A 19,869-nucleotide genomic window follows, 5' to 3' on the forward strand; every position below is an offset into this window, starting at 1 on the left:
CATTTTTATTTTTTTGTTTTAATTACAATAGAAAAATATTAGTGTTATATAACATGTTTTTTATGGAAATAGGTACTTATTCTTAGTAAGTAAAATTGCAGTGGTATATAAACTATTAAACTGCAAGTAAATATGTTATGTATATAGATAATACCTAATAATTTAAACGAAAGGTGTAGATTAAGACGTGTCTCAGTCCCTAAACGGATTGCGTGACCATTTATTATGCAAAGGTCGAAAATATAATATATATTATCACGATATCAATGTGTATTTATGGTTAAACAAAAATTTTAAATTTTAATATTATTCATAATAGTTATAACATGTTTATGTTATATGCACGTAAAGTGTGTTTATTTTATCTATGTATTTTATTAGTTATAAATTATGATATTTTATCTATACCATTAAGCAAAAAAAAAAAAAAAAATGTCATAGAATACAATGAACACATTGTGTGTGTCAATAGTTTTATAAAAATAATTACTTTTTTAAAACTATGCTATAAGTTTTTCAGTTTTTGTTATCTGAACTTGTTGTTACATTTATATAATTACATTTTTAACGTAAAAAATAATAGTTGTCAATTATTAATATAATGCAAATAAATAAGAATAATAAAAGTTATAAGATTTTTACAATAACGTTAACGTCGTTAACAGTGATCTAGCATTCTAGGAGATATAATATACTAATTTGATACACTTTACAATGAGAAATTAAAAATAAAGTATTGCGAAGACTTGTTTGGGTAAAAAACAAATTACAAGCATAATAATAGTTTAATTATTATTTGTGTAACGTAAACTTAATATTAAATGAATCATAAGTAAATGATACTATCAATTTATCATACCGTTTAATGCTTGAAGAAAAAAGTATAAATATACATGTACATAATAATTAATAGAATTAATAGTATTCGTAAAAGAATATGATTACTGATCAGTGATCAGAAATGTATTATTTATATAGTTATGTATAGATAATCATGAAAAATCATGTAACATTCGATTTTTTCATACAATATAAAATGTTTACTTAAAAATAATTTAATACATTATACACTTTGTAATTTCATTGTACAAATACAATTTTAATTTATTTTTTAGATACAAATTTGGTTTATTATGTAATAACTAATAAGTATACAATAATTACAGCTTGCAATATATAATATATAAACAAAATATTACATAAGAATCGAATATTAAAATATACTTGCAAACTGGCCTTGCGAAGGCTATTGAATAAGAAATATGATTTGATCAATTACGAGTATTATATTGCACACATATTAGAATCCTGTACAGATACAACTAGTGTTTTGAGTATTGGAAGACAAATTAACAATCTTCCTTCTATATTGAACAATGGTGATCGATGAAAACCGGTGCTTTGTCACGTACGCGTTATTGTGGTATGATGAAAATAACAACCAAGCGACTGGGTGCAACCGGATATGTCCTTTGACCAGTGATTTTCATATACTGAATACTGTGTTAAACGTGGGAAAACGCCAAAGAGTTTGGTTTTGAACCTGACTGATCCGTAATGGTAAAGGCAAAACGTCAATAACACAAAGTGTTTTTGTAACTATATTTTTATAAATAAAATACAATTATTTTTTGCCATCATCGAGTGTACTATTTAAAATACTTAATAATGTTTACTTTTACCACTCTGCAATTCTAATTTAAAAAAAAAATTAAAATAATATATAATATTAACTATAAAGATATACTCGTAATATTACAGTTGATGCAAATGAAGCGGGGTTGATAAGAAGGACTAAGCTCTCTAAAAATGTTTAGTTTCACAAAATACTGAACAGATACATAGTATAAAGATAATATTATGTAAGTATATTATTGTATACTTACATTGCATTTAAATGATACCTTTATACAGAGGTAATACTTACTATTATTATTGTTATTATTATTATTATTATTGTTATGTTAAAAATTGTGATAAGAAACACACCATGATTTTTTCGCTAAAAATGCAACTAAAGCTCTTTTCCTTTTGTGAAAATGATGAAGTTTACATTTTATTCATTTTTACAAGAAAGGTAATAAAACAGGTATTATAAGAAAAGGATTTTTTTATTTTGTTAAAGTAAACATGTCCCCTCCTTAAATAAGAAGCTTATTTGCACCTATGAATTATGAATTCATAAACATCTTTTCAAAATGATAGGTATATAATATGCAAACATATTTTTATAATATAAAAATGAAAAGAAAAAATGAATATTAAATGTTAATAAATCACGGTGTGTATATAATTATTATGTAATAATTTCATTTTTATCATCTCTAATTTTATATGCGTTTATTTTAATTATATAATAACGAATTGATTAATTTTTACGTAATACTTTTGTATATATATATAATAATAATAAGATATCGTAGATCGATTATTGAAATATTCTATTGAATCTTTGAAAATAATGAATTATAAACGTAATACTAGTTTAGTTTTAGTTCTTAAAAAGATTTATTGTTTTACGCAGGTAAAGAGGTTTCTAATAAACATGGTTTTACACGCCAAATACAACAAACAAAGATAAATAATTGTTATAAGTTGCAATAAACGTTTTAAGTACAAGCTATAACTCAGATTCTGTAATCGAAATGTATAGGTAAATTATGTCACACGGTGGCAATGAATTCGGTATTCTTCAGACAATGATGAAGTAAAAAACAAACAGGCAGTAAAATATAATAATACGTTGCACTATATTAATTTACGAGGCAACCGAGAGATACATATTAATTATATTATATATTAACTGTTTGTTCAAATGTCAAGTGCCTCAGGGTTTTTTTTTATTTTTACAAATTATTATTATATTATTACGTCCTGTGTATTATCTCAAAGACTTAAAAAGTAAAAATCTTTTTCTCTCGACGGCCGCAATAAAACGTCTTTTTTTTTACGAGACATCAATCTCATATCGGGGACAACACGACTTCCCAACACGCTGCATTTCATACCATGCGCACGATTCGCGAACTCGTCGATTGCCCGGCGAAGGAAATCGTATCTAAACGTTCAATCGTTTAGGTATGTGAAAATTAAAGGAACATAATTATTTGTAAAACGTGTACAGTGCATACACGTTTGTGCGTGATGTGTTATTATATATTATTATAGGTAGACGAGTTTTTATTTTATATTTTTACGACTCGGCCGCGGACCAAAACATTATCATATATCGTCCCTGGTGTGCTATAATCGTGACGAATTATTAACGATTGGGGACGCGTAGTTATATCGTATGTATCGACTTGGGGACACGTTTTAGTTGGCTGTATATTAGGTATATCGCATTAATTATTATAATTCAGTCGGCCGTTTCGCAACACGGCGATATAAAATGTCCACCGATCGAGTCTCTTCAATGAACACGGTACATATTATAATAATAGGCATGTGAACGACGGACGTGTGACGGTTGTGCTGGCAAATCGTATAATATGTGTGTACTATACTTTATAGTGGTGGTTTTCAAGCTTTTTTGATCGACGGATATCTTCTGATTTTGAAAACCAAATTACTGGCTCCCATACGAATACGTCATAGTGATAAATTGATAATGAAAATTAGTACAAACAATTTTACTTTACTATATTAACTGCACAGAGTAATATAATATTATTTAATGATGAAATAAACGCGCAATTATTAATAATAAGAGTCTTTTTATCTTTTTGTTTTTGAGGTTTTGTATAGAAAAAAAAAATTAAATTAAATAATTAATTAAAGGAACACGGCTTCCTTGATAATAAATCACGACGCCCCTGGCAGGTTCGACGCACAGGTTGAGAACCATTGACCTACACAATAATAACTAATATAATTACCTATATACCGTCGTCGAATCCTATGCTCCGCGTAAAGTTACATAATTTCATATTAAAGACACCATAATTAGAAAAGTTATTACTTTTTTTTTCCTCGCCGTCTTAATTTTTTATACTACGAGTATGTTATAATAATTAATTCAAATTTATCTAATAGATATTTTTTTGATATGGGACATGGCAGTTTGGGCGTCTTATAGTTTCTGTCTAAATCGTCACGACTCGACCTCGGTTTGCAGCATGATACTGTTATTCTTTCATTAATATCTAAATTAAAGTTTCATAATACGTTTTAGCCATATCACTTTTTAAAAAATAAAATATTTTGGATTTATAATTTCTGTTTTAAAAAGGGTTTCAATCATCACAGTTATTTCAATTTATCGACATTCTATAAACTGTTTTCATACGGTTACTACTGGCTTAATGGACGCTGGCCGACCTATAGAAATGAACAAAAATCTGTATCTGTATGATTTGATCCCAGAATATTAAATATTTATACACTGTTTATACCATCAGGATGTAGTTTTAAAATAGCAGTTTACGTAATAATAAATATAAATTGATTTTTGTACAACTAGATAACTAAAACGGTGTACAAATTTTAAATAATTTATATTTAATGAAAATGGGTCTTCCGAAACATTCATCTCTGTGCATTTATTTTACCGAATTCTATATGTATCGTTTTACCACGAATACAAAGCACCACGTCATGTTACAATGACACGCGACACACTCTATGCATAGCATTATAATGTTATTTTGTATTATACACATTAGAAGATGGTAATATATTTTATCGTTAAATGTATACGTCGGATTATACTATATTTATAAAAAAAAAAACCAGCTACAGATTAATAACTTCTATAAAATTAACGGTCTAGCCCATACGTTTAGAAGGTATTCCATTTGAGTAAGAAAATTATTGTTAAATGGTTTAAATAATATCATACAGAATTTGGAGTGTAAGTATATCGAATAGTCCCATAACTCATAAGTCATAATACTCCATATTTTATGATTACGATTACGACGGTGTACCACGATAAACGTAATCAAAACCGATGAAGTAACCGATCGCACCAAACATTTATCTAATCAATTATTTTATTTATTTACTTTTACTTATTTCATCAGTTTAGTTTGAACAGTTTAATTGCTTGGTCTGAAATATGAACAATTAACAGCGCCGAAATTCTAGGGGGACAATAAAAATATATATATTTACGATTTACATATTTATTACGGTTTTACGGTAACGGTGTTGCAAGAAAATTAGCTACAGTGATACTTATAAATTTCAAATCCAAAACAATGCCGCCAAAGTTATTGCAGTCACATAAATTATAGGGTCTATATCAGTCTATCACTGAGACTAGATGACTAAATATTTCTGTTTTGTATTGAATACAAAAATAAATTTAGCTTTTATTTTGAAATTAACACGCTTCATTGACAAGCTTTATGTAAACCACTGCTCTGAACGGTGAAACGCATTAGCTACTGTATCAATTATGGGTTTAGTCTGTTTAGACTATTTTTAGTTATTAATAATCAATGACTAAAAATGTCTATTGAAAATTACATTGCTATTATATTGTTTTAAATATTTCATTGCATGGATATTATTTGTTGATTAACTATAGATTTGTTTTGTTAAACAATCGTTCGCAATTCATGTATTATGCATATACATATTGTTAAATAGATACCTACAACAGTTTAAGCGTATTTGAATTTCGCATTAGTTATACTACTATTAATTTCAAAATAATATCATAATTTATATTATATCGTACGATTGAAACTGTTATATATGTATACCTAACAATTCGGTTTATTATAGGAAAAATAAAATATTTATACTGTGCATGTGTTCAATAGTAAGTTATAGAATTTAAATTCAACAATAAGTATGCAACCAGCATTGCACACGAACGGCCGAGTCTCTGCATACAACACGCTACAGAGATGACTAAAACAGTGTTTTTTTAAACTACATGACTGCTGCATAATATATGTAATATTTTAATATTTATTATTATTTATTGTATTCTCGTCTAATTCAATGCAAATATCGTCTTATTTATAGGTATGATTTATTATATCCTGTTCTACTGGCTCAAGTCATCACTTACCCGCCGCTCAATCTCACACAGCACGCGTTCATATAGCCATTATTGTAGATACCACAGCTACCATGAAGTTTTATTATCATATTATTTCGAGTCGTGGCCAATTGGCAGTAGAACTTTTGGTAAGTAATGCTTCATTGTCGCCGTAACAATGAGGGCCATTATTTCGAACGAGATTATAATAATATAAAACTGCATTAGGTACGGGTCGATAATAAAAAGGTCGTTTGGAAATATCATATTCATAAACCGTGCGATGTTTAGTAATAATAAATAATAATATTGTTTATATACCTACATATCTATTACGCATTATCCACTGTGTCATTATAATACGGTGGTCATAAGCTCGCATCAATAACGACGAGTGTTTGGTAAGAAGGCACTTACGTATTAGATTATGGACAGTTGTTTATGTTTTTAAAACGTATGTCAATAGAACAAACTGTAAAAACGTCCGTCTGTCAAACGAATATAATGTAAAGGTTGCACCTTGAAAACGTATTAGGCATACTAAAACAATAATAGCCAAATTACGCGAACAATAATTATTTTGAATATTTTAAGATGCCGATACGTACAAGACTCAGATAAAACTTAATCGCCGGCTAGTCTTGGGAAGTCGGCGCGAATGTATACCGCGTGTATTTTAATCATACGTTCGGAATCTCGATAATCTGTTGGAATTATGTTCAGTGTAGTGAACGATAAAATACCTCAGATTGTTTTCGCGTTATCAGGTACGTACTAACAATCGATTTACATAACGATGTAATGCTTAGATTATATTAATATTACGTACTCGTATACTAGATATAACGAGCTAACCGAAAATTAATGTCATTACAGTAAAATAATGAAATCACTCTAATTTAGCGAAAAATATAGATTATGTCTCGAGTCCGATATGTGTGTAAGAATAAACAAATAATATAAGTTCGATATTATAATATATTCCGTATTGATCAATTGTTATTCTATAGTCGATTGTCGTTCCTGGACTGCAATGTCATTTTTTTCTCCTTGTCCGATTTTTCAATATAATAAACGTCGCGAGATTGTAACGAATAACAATACAATTATTATTATTATAAATAAATATGTATAGTGTTCCGTTCAAGGCACTGCAGTCATATAATCGTATTGAAATGAAAATAAAGTAATAAAGCATAGAACAAAATAAAATATTTTTTGTTGTCAGACGTCCAATTTCGTTGGCATCACTCTACTCAAATGTCACTAGAACGCAATTTAATACACATAATTACGCAGTGTATTTGTGACATCCGAATACTTCTTTAAATAATAACGAACATGGTATCACGGTCTTCCAGAACATGTATAGCACATAAAATAGTGCGAATCATATGGAATGTGCATATTATAAAGACGGTATACATATATTATGCACTCGATAAAAAAAAAAATATTATCTCAAATAAATTACTAAATGAACACAATGGCAGTGACAGATCTGACGTTTGATCAATATAGCGGGGTAAAAGAGGAGGACAGTAATTATAATTTTTTAATAAAACGACTCTTGATTTCTCCTTCATCAAATTTTTGCTTTTTAATTGTATAGTTTTGTTTTCGACAGTTGTATTTGTTAGTAAAACTGCTAAAAAAGTTCATAAAAAAAACTATGGCCCAACCTTTGAGGAGGAGAACTTCAAACAATCTACCTAGATTGCTTTCTTTAAAATACGTCACCGTGTGACACGGCGCGGGTCGTTTCATTAGAGTTTATCAATCAAACAAACCGTTGACGGTGACTATTAAATGATGACTATAACTATATATATATATATAAAAATATGAAATATTTTAATTAAGATTGACCATCAACATTTATTTATGAAGTTGTCATAAGAAATCCAATGTTAAATATATTTATAACTTATTATACTCTGTTAGTTTTTTAATTAATAAATACTAAATAGTGAGTTTACAGCGTCAGCACAATAACCTATATCCAAAAAATAATAGGTAATTATAAAACGTTATATTCGCATATGCGACAAAATAAAACGTACATTATATTTTTAAAATACGAAAATATGACCTAATAATGTATCGATAATAACTTGTCTGCCTGTATAATATATAGAAACATGAAACATCATACGATAATATTGTAAAATTGAGTGAATAAAGTTGTTGAATGATAAATTTTCGAATATGTCGCAGCTTTTCAAAATAGTATATAAATAGCCGTGTTTACGAGATTCGATGCATATCATCATAATTTGTCATAATGATGATGATGTGGCTTATCAACTGTGCATCTCTGGAAACGATAATTTCGCCGAATTAATGTTTTACCACATGACATATCATTGAAATTCGTTTAAATAAACTCACTTTTATTTAAATAACTGGTGCAGTTTAATCCTTGCTAGTTTCAAACCATATTAAATTTAAGCAAAAATTGTGTTTTCAACATAGTTGTGAGTTGTGATTGACTTACCAAAAACAAATCAAAATAGTAGAAATGGTTCGTTTTTCTTTTTCTAATTGTAAATCGAAATAGCAAAATTATTTCTTATAAGTTTCAATCACAGACGATAACTCAAAATTCAGCACTGCAATCCATCATAAGTGACCCGAAATCTGACTTAAAATTAATTAATTTCTTTTTTCTTTTTTTCTCTCTGCTACTATGCAATATAATATAACAACTAAAACCTAATGACATATAAGTATTGTAAAATTATTCGAATTCCGATGTGAGCCAAAATCGTCGTTGATTATCTATATGCATACAAAAACTCACCCCCATACGTTATTATTTATTAATTTAGGGCTCGGATTTTAAAGCGCATATGCTTCTTTTTTTATATGTAAGATAGAAATCTAATTTTTATACATAGATTCGTTTCACGTCATTCTGATTCCAAATAAACCAATTTTTTTTTTGCTTTTTTTATGAAAATGTTTTTTTTAAATTATTCCAGCTATGAATTTTTTTATATGTTTGTTATGCTATTCTAATAAAATTAATTAATTAATAAGAAGAAGAAATGTAAAAACCCAGAATGCATTAAAGGTATTGGGTTGTTATTGTTTTCGTTATCGGCTTGATTATTAAATGTATTAAACGTATAGATTATCGATCTATACAGATAGCCTGCAGTACCTAATCGGTCAGTATGCTTATAACATCGATATCAACCATTTCAAAACGTATGAATTAGGATTTTAATTTGAAACCTCTCGTATGAAGTATCGATCACTTCAGTGGATGTAGTGAGTTCGTTTTCTACTAATACAAACTTTCTATCGGACATTAGAGTCAGTTGCACTACTGAAAATCTAGAGAAATACATGGTAGTTAATTCTATTTTTAGTTTAAATTAATATTTCAAATTTTTTTTTATTCATTTCTACAACTGGTTCATGTTAATTTTTGGTTTTGTTTTTTTTTTTTTTTTTGGTTTTTTTAACCAATCGTGTGCATTTTTAGTTGCTTATTATATTATGCTTTAAAATCCGAGTCCAGTTTATTCTATTATTTTATAATACTAATGATATTATACACGTGTTTCGTTTTGGCCGTTGCAGCGTCCCTGGGTGCGTTCGTCATCGGCACAGTGCTCGGATGGTCATCGCCGACGATGACGATGTTGGAGAACGGGACCGCCGTCAGTTTCGAGGTGTCGTCAATGGCCGCGGCGACCGCGTGCTCGCTGTTCGGCGTGGGCGCTGTGATCGGCGCCGTGCCCGCCGGCGCCGTGTCGTCCGTGTTCGGCCGACGAGTGTCGCTCATCGTCAGCGAGGCGCATGTGGTCTTCGGCTGGTTGATGATCGCGTTCCCGAAGGCCGCGCGGATGCTGTACGTGGGCCGGATACTGCAGGGCGTCGGGTGCGGTGCCATGTGCACCATAATACCCATGTACGTCGGCGAGATTGCCGAACCCGAGATTCGAGGTTTTTATCCCTACAAAGTTTTGTCATTATTATAAAAATACAATAATTAACATAATGTACCGCTATCGGAGCTGTGAGAGATCGTAGTAATATACCTGAGCCGATCGAGACGAAAAACAAAAATAAAATATCCTCTGCATAGCAATAATAACGATTAACGACACTCATATAATATATTATTATCTCGGGATTTTACGACGACATCGTGATAGTTGATAATACGATTGGTGGAAGGTGGGCACTGGGACGAGTGTGATAGTTTTGACCAAAATTTTAATTGTCCGTTCTAGTGACATTTGATGTATATCATTTATACCGTTTGGGAGAGCGAAATCATTTTTGCCTGCACGAGCGATATGCACTTTGATAACCCTCAAGTATTTTTATCTTTCTATTTTGAGTTAGAGTTTGTAATTAATTAATAACTATATATGTACATCGGATGTGATTTTATTTTATTTTTCGATTGAGAATATACATATCACTGTTATCCAGTATTCCTGGAATTCGTCCAAATACTATTTCTTCTTTTTTTTGTGTAATTAACATCGCCCAAACAATTGTATATTCAAACTATAAATAGTTAAATAAACTTAAAAAGTTGGAATTTGGATACCTTTTGCTATATGATAGGTAACGAGTGAACTACCGCTGCAATAGATGTGTAAAATTTGAATTCGTTCATATAATATCATTGTAAACGAAAAGCTATTCTAAACTAAGACTTCTATCGCGTGGTCTATATCACCATGAAGTACTTTAAATTTATTTTCATAATACTTCTCGTATTGCTATAATATAATGTATCGCTAATATATAATTTATTTTATTATTAGTACATAAATAACATTTTTTTTTTATATAAAATTGTAAAATCAATATATTCATGGCCCCGCTTAGAATCTAAAACGCGTAATGACGCATAAATAATACATAATTTACGAGACAAAAATAATATGCTCGATAATGGTATTTTATTTCACCGTTATAGAATTTATATATTAAAAAATATTAAGTATATTTTTTGAATAATTATGGAAATTGTGAAAAAGTGTTACATCGGTAAATTCTTATAAATCTGGAATATAAATATTATATAATATAATGTCTAAAATGTATAAAATTTTAAAAATCCCTTAAACTATCTATCAATTACCTATTAATTGTTCGGAAATCGCATTGGTACTTTTTTTTGCCCTTCTCGTCTGCATAACTCATTGGTATTTTAGGGTTCCTTGGTGGTTTATATCAGTTGTTCGTCGTGGCCGGCATTTTGTACTCATATGTGCTTGGAAACTTTTTGAATTATACCCAACTCAACTTAGCGTGCGGCGTGTGGATGGTGATTCACATACTTGGACTGTTGTACATGCCGGAATCACCGTATTTCCTAATCCAGGAAAACAAAAAAGTTTCCGCCGAAGAAGCATTGGCCCGGCTTCGAGACGCCGATCACGACTGCAAGGCTGAACTCGTCGAGATACAGGTAAAATGATTTATTGTTTTTTAATGTTATATTATATAATCGAAGCACAAGACGTTTTCGTTTCATTTGCGTTTCTGTCGTTTCCGACCGTATAATATACTTAATCTTAAAGTTTACAATTTTGCCAATCGTCTAAATACGTATAACTTAAATGAAAAGTTTTTCTGCCCCCATCATAGAAATTTGTCGAAGAAGAGCAAAAGAACAGTTATACGGCGCGCGAAGTGCTCGAGAAGGACGTGAACCGGAGGGCACTGACGATTGGCATCGGTTGTATGTTTTTCCAGCAGACGACCGGTATCAATGCGATCATATTCTATATGAAACACGTGTTCGAAATTTCGGGAAGTGACATTAGTCCCGAACTATGCACCACCATTGTTGGCACAATACAGGTACCCAATACGTAATATTGTTAAAATATTATATTAAAATTTGTATTTTAATGTGATTTTAAAAATATAATTATTATAACGTTGAATTACGACTAGAGAAGATTCCCGCAACACTCACCCGTTTTGTTTACTTCATTTTCCTGTTAGAATTTTCATCATTGTCTATTAGATGATCGATTTTAATTTTTTAACACTGTTATTAATTTTGTTCCATTTTACATGTAAAAAAGAGAGAAAATTATTAGTTTTTCGACTGTATTTTTCAGGCTCACATTGCATAAATTGTTAAACACGCTGTGTGTAAAATAATAAATAAAATCGAAAAATGACACGTTTTATAGTCAGTTGATTAATTATTGTTGTTGTCTGCTCTTGTGTTAAATAAAACCATCGTGTGGAAAAAAATATCAACACATTGTTCAGTAGGTTACACGGCGTATTGTGTAGGCAATTTAAGTACATAAATGTTTTGAACTGTTAAACGTATTGGCTTAGAGCCACATAACAATATTATTATTTCATATTGTTAATATTGGTGTAGGTTTACTGATAGTTAATACCTCACGATAAATTATTTGTTACCTATGGTAAACTTTAATATTCGATCTTGAAAATGAAAAACAAAAATTATTTAGTACAGAAACTAAAATATTACGGTTAAATTGTATACCTATATATTTATAATATTTAATTATTATAGGTATAATTTAATAATAACCATATTATTATTGACGTTCAAAACAAACTTCTTAACTTTAAAATTATATTCAATTTTAATAATTTTTAAGCTTTGTGATTAAAATTGTAGTATGTTACTAAAAAATAGATACAATAAAGTACTAATAAATCGTATTAACGTACATTCGACATTTTCCGTTTTATTATAAATCAAACATAGAAAATCTAGAAAATACAGTTACTCACGTTTATATCTGTGTAAAAATAAAGTATTGGATAGTTTATTAATCGTAAGGTATTGTTTTTCTTTTAAACAAAACAATTTAAAATATGTACAATCATATGACAATGAAAAAAAAATCATAAATAAATAGATAATACATTACATGAACAATATAATTAGGAAATTACCATTGTTAATAACTTTTAATTAAATTAATAAGTCTCTACAGCATAATCATAATATTAAAATACGTTGACGCCTCTCACTAAATATTACAAAATTATCTGTGATTCGAACATAATATACAAACTGTTTTAATTTTCTCTGGCGTGTTGTAATTAATATGATAAAATAAAATAATCGGGTTAGTCGAAAAATATCGAATATGGTTACAATGTCGACCATTTTATTTAATGACTAATATTTTCAAATATTTATCGTATATATGCTTAGTGTATTGTTCTTGTTTATTCGACGAAATATTATTAGAAGATGGCGATTATCTGTAATTGTGTTTGATTGAAACGTTGTGGTTTTTTTTCTGTTGAATCGTTCAAGTTTATCTTCATTTTTATTTCACTAATTTGAAATAACAATAAAATAACAACCTAGTCTATTTTTTAAGAAATGACAACATTTAAGAAATAACTATATGTATAATGTATATTACATTTATATATTTTTTTTAATTGGTATCAATTTTTCTTCTCACTACAATAGTTTATACTATTTTGATGTGATTTAAAATCCAGTTCAAAACAATTTTAAACAATTGTGGTATCTATGTTTTATATATAAAACATTTTTCACTATAAAAAATGAGCATAAATTTTTTGTCGTATTGTACGCCTAGAAACAGTAAATACTAAATAATATATGTATACGGATATTTTCAGAGAATTGTGAAATCAATAAAACCTTTTTTAACCACATTTCTTAGAATTTTTTTTTACATGTATATTGCATAATATAAGGGCATGATTAGAAATATGTATGTTTTAGGGTAGGATAAGTTTTCATAATCGTATTGCCTCCGTGCTGCGCCACCTACAATTCTTTTTAATCATACAATTTTATAAATCATTTATTTATCTATTATTACAAACTAAACTAAATAAATAGCTATTATTTATTTGTATTAAATAGTTAATAAACAAAAATTATTCTTGTACTATTAACGTACAATATTATTATTATTATTTTTTTTTTATGGATTATAATCTTAGTGTAAAATTCATCGATCTTGGCTTTTTAATAAAATGTTGGTAATATATTCTATATTTAACTTTATATCATGATTTATAAAACACTGCAGTTATTGGGAAATCATTCACGTAATACGATTAAGTTAAATTATTTTGAAATAATTTTATGTTGAAATAACAAAAATAATGATATTCATAATAGATAAGAATTCAGGAATATCATTTGTGACATAAAAGGATGCATTTATCTCGAATACATGCTCTTTATATTTTACATATATGTTATTGAAATTTATAGAAGTTTTTCCAAAAAGAATATTAATATTTTAATGCTTTAAACATTTTCAAAGGTTATAATGGATCATTTTCGGTATCTATTTGGTACTTATTTGTGAATCAAAAGTAAAAAATTCAAAAGACTTAAAAATAATCGTGAAACTTTGCAACACTAAGTTTCGATGAAATCAATTTTGATATTCGTGTTAATTCAAAATTTAATAACCATAGGGCATTAGAAACTTAAACAAATATTTGTATTAGTATTTTTCATACATAATGTGGTTTTAAAAATATCTAGGTATGGGTTTTTTTTATTATTATTAAATTTTTTACTCGGTCAAGTTTGAAAAAGTAATTAACAGTTTCTGATAAATTGTTTTCATAAAAAAGTTTAAAAGAATTGAAAATACATTATCATGATTTTCTTTACATAATCGTTTGAAGTTAATTATAAATTTACCAACTCTATTATTCAACTAACTGATATAGGTGCAACAAGTATGTGGGTATGTAAATCGTAATATCATACCAGTTTAATCATTATATAACTAAAGTGTTTTCATGTGATCTTTAAAATTATAAAATTGATTTCTATATTCATTTTGCAATATTCTCGGTAACTATATTTTTGTTTTAGGTGGTAATGACATTCGTATCTATGATGATCACGGACAAGTTCGGCAGACGTTCGTTAATGGTGTACTCGATGACTTCGATGGGCCTTTGTTTACTGGCACTGTCATACTATTTTTTTTCAAAAAAATACAACCCTCACGTGGCTCAAACGCTGGACTGGTTACCACTCGTGACCATAGTGTTGTACATATCCATGTTCTCGATCGGGTGCGGTCCCATACCGTACATAATTATTGGAGAAATATTCTCATCAGAAGTTAGTCATATCATAGTCGTTTTTAAAATCATATTATACTAAGTAACCTGTACAAATTACGTGACCTTGTACGTTTATAATTTATTACATACATTATCTAACATTGTCATTTATCATAAATCAGATGAAAGTGACATTTTTCGAAAAAAAAATGCATAAGATAGCTATAATAAATATTTATTTTGACATTGTTTTAGCTTAAGTCAATGGGCACAGGCATGTCAATTGCCACCAATTGGATATTGGTCTGGTTGGTAACGTGTCTGGCCGAACCTATGGACAAATTTATCGGTCCGAGTGGTACATTTTTCGTGTACTCTGGGTTCTGTTTTATGGGCATGTTGTTTGTCGTCAATTGCGTACCGGAGACTAAAAATCGATCTCTAGCTGTAATTCAATCGGACCTCGAAAAGAACTAACAAACGGTTTTAGTTCGTCTCGTTGGAGTGAGTCGTTAAACCCACTTTATAAACACAATGTAATTTTGATTAAAATTAAATGTATATGATTGATAACTGGAATTAAGTGATAACATAATTTTTGTACGATAACAATAATAATAATAAAAAATTATCGATAAAATAAATTTATGTGCTTTAGAATTAATGGTGTACTAATTGATAAAAATATTTCATTCATCATATTTTAATGAACAATACATATTTATTTATTTATCGTAATTATTTGCTATTCAGGTACATAAACATTATTATTAGTAATATTAAACAATATAGGTACTTTTAAAGGTAAAATATTGGTATTACATTAAACACATTGCATTTAAGAATTTGGACATGATGTAAATGAACAACTGAATTTGTATCATATGAAAATGAATTTCTAAAACTTTGAAAATATCTTTTTGGTTCAAACACTTAAAACTCAAAAACAAAATTTAATTAATTGTCTCGAGTTAATTAAATTAGTTACCAAACATAATAATTTTACATAGTTACATGTGAAACATCTATCTTATAACTTTTAAGTAGCCCAAACCCATAAGTGTTGTGTAGTAAAATAAGCTGTTATGCGTTTATGGCGTTTTAAGACTAAACGTACACACTAAACTTATATATAATGCTTTAATTATATGTATTAATTTTAACTGTTTTAAGCACATAGATAAATAAGTTCCAATTGTTAGCTTTTATATAATTAAATTCCAAGTAAAATTATAAAGAATATTCTTCCAGTAATAAAAACTACAATCTACATATTTCCAAAACCAATTATTTATATTAAATATTAAAAATAAAACATAGTTATAATATTATACATATTTTGTACGAAATAACCATCGGAAGTGTAAATAAAGTCAAATCATAATAGAATGAATGAAGAACGTTTAGTTAATAAATATTATATTTTAAAACCAAAAAAATTTTTATAAATATAAATATTGTAATCCACAAAAATCAAATTGATAATTAATAAGCAATACATATAGTAAACCCGCGTTGAATAACTACTCAAGTATTAGAATAGCCCAACTGTTTTAAACTCAAAGATGTTTACGACTCAGTGTTAATTTATTCATACTTGCTGAAATTCTATTTTTTTGTAAAAAAAAACATTTAAAATACTATTTATAAAAAAATTATTTACCTAAACTAAATGTAATAAATGTTAATAATAATGTATGCGTCATTGGTTTCGCGTTTATATTAAAATACGCGAATACCTTGAAACTATTATTTTGTATTTTGTACGACCGATAATAACGAGCAGACATTTTATTTATTGGTTATTTTTTATCCTGAAATATTTATGGAATAAAATTGTATTGTAACTGTCGTAATATAGTATAATATCAGTATATTACTAATAAAATATATAATATAATAGGTCAAACATTTCAATCGAACTGTATAGATTCTTAAATGTTTTCAATTTCACAGCAAATATAATTCAATTACATTCTACGCGTTTAGAATTATTTACCATGAGATTTATTTATTTGTGAGTAGTAAATTATTTTATATTGTGAGTATATTAACACAAAAGCAGTCTCGCGGTCATAGAAAATAAGATATTGTTTACGAGTTTTTGCAGATAACGAAAACAATATTACCTACATCAAACAGAAATAATTTGGACACTAAAATTTAGCGTTGGAAAATTGTTGACACAAGCATTGATACGGATTTCAAACATAGTAATGTATAATAAACTGTAATATACCATCATAAAATACCACTGACATAAATTACATATCATTCCGTTCGCATATAGTTTGTGTATATAGTGTATATCGTATAATTACACATACCGACAAGTTCAACTGAATAAAATGAGACGTAAGTGTTTTATGTTGAATTCAAATGTGAAACAGATGATTGGATATATATTGTAACCTGCCAATTCCAACACATCTGTTGCGGTAAGGAATGAACAAGACACATAGCTCGATATGACAGCTATATTATATAGGTAAACCGCGAGTACAGCAGAATATTATAATGTTATGCGGATAAAACGATAAGATCGATAATTTAACAAACCTCTCATTCGAACGGCGCTGTGAATGTATGCAAATACAGCAATATTTATAGGAGAAGATCTCGCAGTAATATGACAATCGACGAAGCAGACGCTTGAAATTTTACACTGAAATAGCAATAAAATCGAAGGAAGGCTGACCTTAACAACTTTTAACCGACCTATTTGTAAACAGTATTTTATCGACGGAGATAGTGAATAGTGAGTTAAGTTCTGTTTGTGTGCGTTTATGTATAGTTATACTTAACCCGATCGTAACATGATGTAAGTCTAATGTCGTAGCACGATTTCGTTAATTCTCATATCATCATATAGTTTTTCAATGTGATCAAAATTTTACTTCGAAACCCAGAAAAGTAGAACTCGTCAATTGTTACAAACTGCAATATTAAATATTATTAAACATAAATATTTTTCATAGATCCAAGTATGAATAAAAAAAAAAAAAAAATGCTAAAGAAAAAGACCTTGAAGTCGTACAATTGATTCAATTAAACTATAAAGTGACTGCATGCGAGAGCACGTAGGTAGTTAAATAATGCAATTAAAGAGACTCTGTACAACTCAAGGGTTCGCAGCTGTTAGAATAATATTATACGCTGTAAATAATTAAACATTACAGTTAATCCGGTCTACGAGTGTATTATTACGTTTTGAAAAAAAAAACCGTTTTTTAAAGACGTACCCAACGTTTAATAACAAACTCGATTCAGTATACTGAATACGATAATTTTATGTATGATTAAGTAAAATCTAAAGAAATATTGATAATATGCAAGAGGATGAAGATAAAAAAATAAAATAAAATTATCAATCATAAATGTATCTTTATTAAAATTCAGTAACATAATAGTATTGCTTTTATAGTTTTAATTTCAAAGTTTGTATTTCGGTTATTATAGTTACTATGTTATCGTTAGTTTTCTATAATCAATGTAAAAAAACTTGACATACTTAATATACTATAAAAATAATAAACAATTATATAAATATATATATATTTCCTAAATTCAGTCAAAAAATGTTATATTAAACAACAACTAAAAAAATAATTTAGTCAATGACACATGGTATTATAAGTTTACAACAACAGTATTATAGCAGTTAAGTATACGTGATATTATATCTGCTTAAAAATATATTTATTTAAAGAAAAAAATTAAGTTATATATATATATACAGCACACGAATATACGAGTAAACAACAATAAAACTCAAGAATACGAATACGAATTTTAATTTTTTTTATTTTTAACAATCATTGTCGAGTAGCTCGTGGCTTAATCCCTATAAACGTAAAAATATTATGTATTTTTTCAATGAATTAATATAAGCTGATGTGTATATAGTTTGTCCGTAGTTGTTAAACGATAATTGTGTTAAAAAAAGACATCAAATTTGTTTTTGACCTAAGCGAACCGAATATAATATAAGTACTGTCACGACTCGACCTTCTCTCCGTCTATATAAGATTAGAATGAGTAAACATATGATTGATTGATAGCATAATATGTTATAATACGTATCATCTATAGGTATATATATATATATATATATATATAGGTAATATATATAGGTATATAACACGTGTAGGACGTCCAAGTCCAGTCTGGCAAGTATCTTAAATAACACCAATGTTAATATACCTAACTTACTATGTGGTTTATAATAATATTATGTCCGTTTTGTAAAAGTCTGCTTTATTAAAAACGCCGGTTGCATACGATATTAAAAAAAAAATGGGCCCAAGAGAAAAAAAACAACACTGCATGTGTATATAATTATACAACATTAAAAATAGCTGTTTTTATGTAACTATTTGCCGATGAAAGTAGTAAGATTTATTTTACACTATAGGTATATGTGTTACGGTAAAGGATATATATCATATATTATATGCATATTCGTTTTCATTTATGTAAAACCGGACGATTATTTTTAGACTGCAGATGCTGCAGGTAAATAATTTATATATTTATACACTATTGCAGGTCAGATGCTGGTTATATGGTGTTATACGGTCTTTTATTTCTCTTTTCGAAATTTGAATCGACACGTGGGGTCCTTTTTTTTTGCGTTACCTCATTAAACGGTCTATAAACTATGTATAATATTACAATGCAGTCGTGTCTAAACACATGTATTATATAGGCACCGTGCATATTACTTTTGATTTATTTTTATTTTTGAAATAATTTATTATAATATAATATTAAATCTTGTATTCTTAGCAGAGAGTTCCGAATCGTCCTCATCCTTT

General features: G+C 28.2%; 1 protein-coding gene across 1 annotated transcript; it reads left to right on the forward strand.

Moving 5' to 3' along the window:
* The first annotated feature begins 6,600 nt into the window (after positions 1–6,600).
* Positions 6,601–15,716, forward strand: LOC114130875 (facilitated trehalose transporter Tret1-2 homolog). Its single transcript, XM_050200370.1, has 6 exons — positions 6,601–6,762; positions 9,587–9,952; positions 11,182–11,438; positions 11,618–11,833; positions 14,856–15,110; positions 15,308–15,716. Exons 1-6 carry the CDS (start codon positions 6,711–6,713, stop codon positions 15,527–15,529), a joined length of 1,368 nt encoding a protein of 455 aa, XP_050056327.1. The 5' UTR covers positions 6,601–6,710; the 3' UTR covers positions 15,530–15,716.
* Positions 15,717–19,869: the final 4,153 nt, after the last annotated feature.

Source organism: Aphis gossypii, chromosome 2, assembly GCF_020184175.1.
Source record: "Aphis gossypii isolate Hap1 chromosome 2, ASM2018417v2, whole genome shotgun sequence".
Classification (NCBI taxonomy): Eukaryota; Metazoa; Arthropoda; class Insecta; order Hemiptera; family Aphididae; genus Aphis; species Aphis gossypii.